The sequence below is a fragment of the Oryza brachyantha genome, chromosome 4 (genome assembly GCF_000231095.2).
Source record: "Oryza brachyantha chromosome 4, ObraRS2, whole genome shotgun sequence".
Taxonomy (NCBI): domain Eukaryota; kingdom Viridiplantae; phylum Streptophyta; class Magnoliopsida; order Poales; family Poaceae; genus Oryza; species Oryza brachyantha.
This window is the reverse complement of record NC_023166.2, coordinates 19,788,623-19,792,680: the sequence shown is the minus strand read 5'-3', so window position 1 is coordinate 19,792,680 and position 4,058 is coordinate 19,788,623. Positions and strand designations below refer to the sequence as shown.

At 52.6% G+C, this 4,058-nt stretch overlaps 1 protein-coding gene across 1 annotated transcript; it reads left to right on the top strand.

Moving 5' to 3' along the window:
• Positions 1-355: 355 nt before the first annotated feature.
• On the top strand, positions 356-3,773 carry LOC102711969 (probable glucuronosyltransferase Os04g0650300). Its single transcript, XM_006652861.3, has 3 exons — positions 356-1,375; positions 1,471-1,959; positions 3,238-3,773. The coding sequence occupies exons 1-3, from the start codon at positions 642-644 to the stop codon at positions 3,344-3,346; spliced, it is 1,332 nt and encodes a 443-aa protein (XP_006652924.3). The 5' UTR covers positions 356-641; the 3' UTR covers positions 3,347-3,773.
• The last annotated feature ends 285 nt before the right edge of the window (positions 3,774-4,058 follow it).

Sequence of the window (4,058 nt, the reverse complement as noted above, 5' to 3'; positions counted from 1 at the left end):
TTACTAATTAATTAATCATAAAAAAACGACTCGTATATCTTTCTTCTTCTCTTCCTCGCTCTGGAACTCACCCTGTCGATCAGCTCGTGTGTACGCACGGTGCAAAGGGAGTCCGTCGGATGCAGTAACAGGTGGGACACACCACACAGCTCAAGAGTGGTGTGTGCCGAAGCAAATGGCGTTTAAAGAAAACGGAGAAACGGGGAACCGTTGTCTGCCTATGCCTGCCTGCCTGCCTGCCACCGCGTCCCCAATCGGCCCAAATATTCCCGGCGTTCGGGCGTGTTTTCTCCCCCAATCCCACGCCTCCACCGCCACCGCCACCCACACCCCCACTCACCCACCCCAACCCCACCCCCCAACCTCGTGTCATCTCCTCTCTTCCCCACGCGCTGCCAATTGCGGACTCCGCGCACCTCACCTCACCAGCCGCATCCACCGGCTGCTGCTGCTGCTGCCGCCGCGCCCTTCCCCCGCCTTCCTCCTCCTAATAATTGCCGCGATTCCACGAGCCGCGGCGGCGTCGAGCAACCTCGCTCGCTGCTCCTTATTATACCACCGCCCACTGCGCTGCTAGCCCCCCGCGCCGCGACGACTAGCTGAGCTAAGCTCTGTATACTAAGGCTGTCCGGAGAGGAGAGATGAAGCTCCCGTTGCTGCGGCCGCTGTGGCCGGGGCTTGCGCCGGCGGCCGGGTCGCCGGACTCGGCGCCCGAGCCGTCCAAGCCGTCGCTGCCCGCAGCGTGGCTGCTGCTGCACGCGCTCTTCTGCGCCACCTCCATGGCCGTCGGCTTCAGGTTCTCGCGCCTCATCGTCTACCTCCTCTTCCTCCCTACCCCGCCTATTGATCCCACCGCCCACCTCGTCTCGCTCGTCTCCCCGCCGGTTATGCTCGCCGCCGCCAACGCGACCACCACTATCACCACCACCACCACGACCACCACCACGACCGTGACGACCACCACGGTGGCCGCCGAGATCGGGGCCCACCCGCACCGCCACGGCCCGGTGTTCGTCGGCCGCCACCCGATCCGCGTCCGCCAATGGCCGCACCCGGACCCCGCCGAGCTGCTCAAGGCGCACCACATCCTCGCCGCCGTGCAGAACGCGCAGCGCAGCAACCGTCGCCGCGGGGCCGGCCAGCCGAGGCCCGTCATTGCCGTCACCCCGACCACCAACTCCGCGCTCCAGGTGCCGTCCCTCACGTCTATGGCGCACACCCTCCGCCTCGTGGACGGCCCGCTAACGTGGATCGTCGTCGAGCCTGAGCACCGCACCGACGCCGTCGCCGCCGTGCTGTCCCGCTCCAGCCTCAACTTCGTCCATATCGCCGGTCCCGAGTCCTCCACCGCGCGCCTGCGGATGCACGCCCTGAGGTACCTATGCTCGCGCCCACTAGATCTCGCTCAATTCTCCGCTGCTAGCGACCTCAGATGTTGCAATTGAGATCTGTATCGTCTTCCAAATGCAGGGAGATACGGAAGCAGAAGATGGACGGCGTCGTGGTGTTCGCCGATGAGAACAGCATCCTCCGCACGGAGCTATTCGACGAGGCGCAGAAGGTGAAGTCGGTGGGTGCCGTGCCCGTCGGCGTCCTGGGCGAGGACGAAGGCACCAGCGAGACGTTCCTCCAGGCGCCGGCGTGCGACGCGGAGGGGAAGCTGGTGGGCTACCACGTGTCGGAGGAGACCGTGCTGCCGGCGAACCGGGGCGACATGCTGCTGTCGAGCAGGCTGGAGTGGGCCGGGTTCGTGGTGAACGCGCAGGCGCTCTGGGAGGGCGCGGCGGGGCGCCCCGAGTGGGTGCGCGACATCGACGCCATCGACGACGGCGCCGCCGCCAGCCCTCTCTCGCTGGTCATCGACACCGCCCGCGTCGAGCCGCTCGCCAGCTGCGCCCAGACCGCCCTGGCGTGGTCCCACCGGTCAGACTCCTTCCACGAGGTCAAATTCCCACACGAGTAAGTTTCGTCGGTGCCCTTTTAACCTCATCAGATATGTTACTCCCAAATTTAATACTGCTTCATCTGCAAATGCAAATGCTAATGCTAGTAATGTTACCACGTGATTACGGGTGAATTTCTTCTAACCTTACACGTTAGCTTGCAATTGCATGGTCAGATCTATGAGTTTGATTCCGACACCATAGCAAGGTAAGGTACGTTAGGTTGAGCAGATTATGGTTGGCGAGACGGCTGATGGTCATAGAGTTCCTAATATGTTCGGTGAGGTGGGGACTACCGCTGAAAGCGATTCGTGTAGGTCTCAAGCACATGTGCCGAGCAGACACAAACACTAGAGCATGATCAATATTTTAGCAACAGTATACATCCACTTTAAGCGCTCTCCAGATATAGTGACCGGCCTATCTCAGTCTCCGAGTTTTGGGCACTCATCTGGTGTGCCGTATGCACATGTCTTCTTCTTGTGCTAGTAGTATATATACATATGGTACTACTGGTAGTGCTACAGTACAGTATTAGTATATGTTGGTACTCCTCAATTTGTGCCAGGATATTGGGTTTTCTTTAGCATGTTAGCAATTAATCTGTCATTATTAAAACTTATTTGATCTGTGGTGGACCGGAAGGGGATATGATACCGCATTCGACTTCCTTTAGCCGAAAGGCTCTTTAATTTGCTCCACTTTCTGACCTGATCTAGCTGTCATATGCGTTGTGTCAAGAAAAAGGCAGAGGCAGACAACTCTAATAGGTCATACTTATCACTTCCATTAGCACATCATTCCTGTCAATGATGAAACCTCTTTCCGGAACCAACCTTTAGGGCAAGTTATATAGCTTACCACTAGCTTCAATTCATTTATAGTCAATCTAATAGACAATTCATACCATAGTTACCTATAAAATATCGATACATGGTCCTACATGTCATACACATATTTTATTTTGGAGCTATGTACAGCTGACTATACAAATTAGTAGCCCATCTCTCTTCTCTCTCCCCTCTTATCTTTTTAAAATATGTTTATAGCTAGCTTATACCTTGTTGTGTGGTGACTTGAATATAAAATTTGTGCCTGGTCACTGTAACTCTTTTGGTGTTCATTTATAAATTCATTTAGGTGAGGTGCGCCATATAGCTTTTGTGATTTGCGGCCTAGGGATCAAAAGAATATCTACCTTTTGTTTGCTTCAGTTTGAAGGCATATATATTAGATCACCGTGATGTTTCTCTTAAACTACACAGTACTAAATCTGTCCTTCGCTTTTATGCAGATGGAAAATTGACCCTCCTCTGGTAACCATCGCTTCCCAACAACAAGCTGTCAAACCAGAAACACCACTCAAGCGGACAACGCTATTGAACACTGAAGATAAGCACTAAGAGGCCATTTTTTGTTGGAAACTAGAAATCAGATCAGGACCATACTTCTATGGCTCACTAGATCTGCCTAAAAAATCGTCACCGATGCATCCATGCCTCGTCGGCGCCAAGTGCTCTCAAAGTAACATAAAACTACTCAGCTCAGCTCAGCTCATTTCTTTGGACTCTACAGAAGTCATAGACAGTACATGTAATCTTGGGATAAATCATCGCGCATATCTTGTACCACTGTGTAAAATAGATAAAGTTTAATTATATGTGCCATGTCACTTATCTGGTAGATAGAAAACTAGGCATATTATTTTTGTGTAATATAGATCAGAGCAGGGACTTTAAAAAAATTGGTGTGGTCTGGGTCTCTGGGAGTTAAACCATTGCTTGTATACTCGTCTGAAATAATAACAATCCATTTTTCATTCTCGTCCTGTATCCATCGTATGCCTGAGTTTGTCTGATGTGTCTTTCATATTCTGAGAAACATTATGGTTAGGTGGTAGCTGTCGTATTTCTAACTTTGCAAATTGGTCCTCGCCTCCTGGACCATAGGCCATAGCAGCTTCTTGGAAAGGTGTTTAATTTGTAGCATTTGTCATTGATCTTTCAGTTCTTGAATTTTAGCTTAGAATGACAATGAAGAAAATCCAGTGTCGGGTTGTTCACGGTCCCGAGAGAGACAAACAGACCGAGAATATATGGTACAGAAATTTGTGTG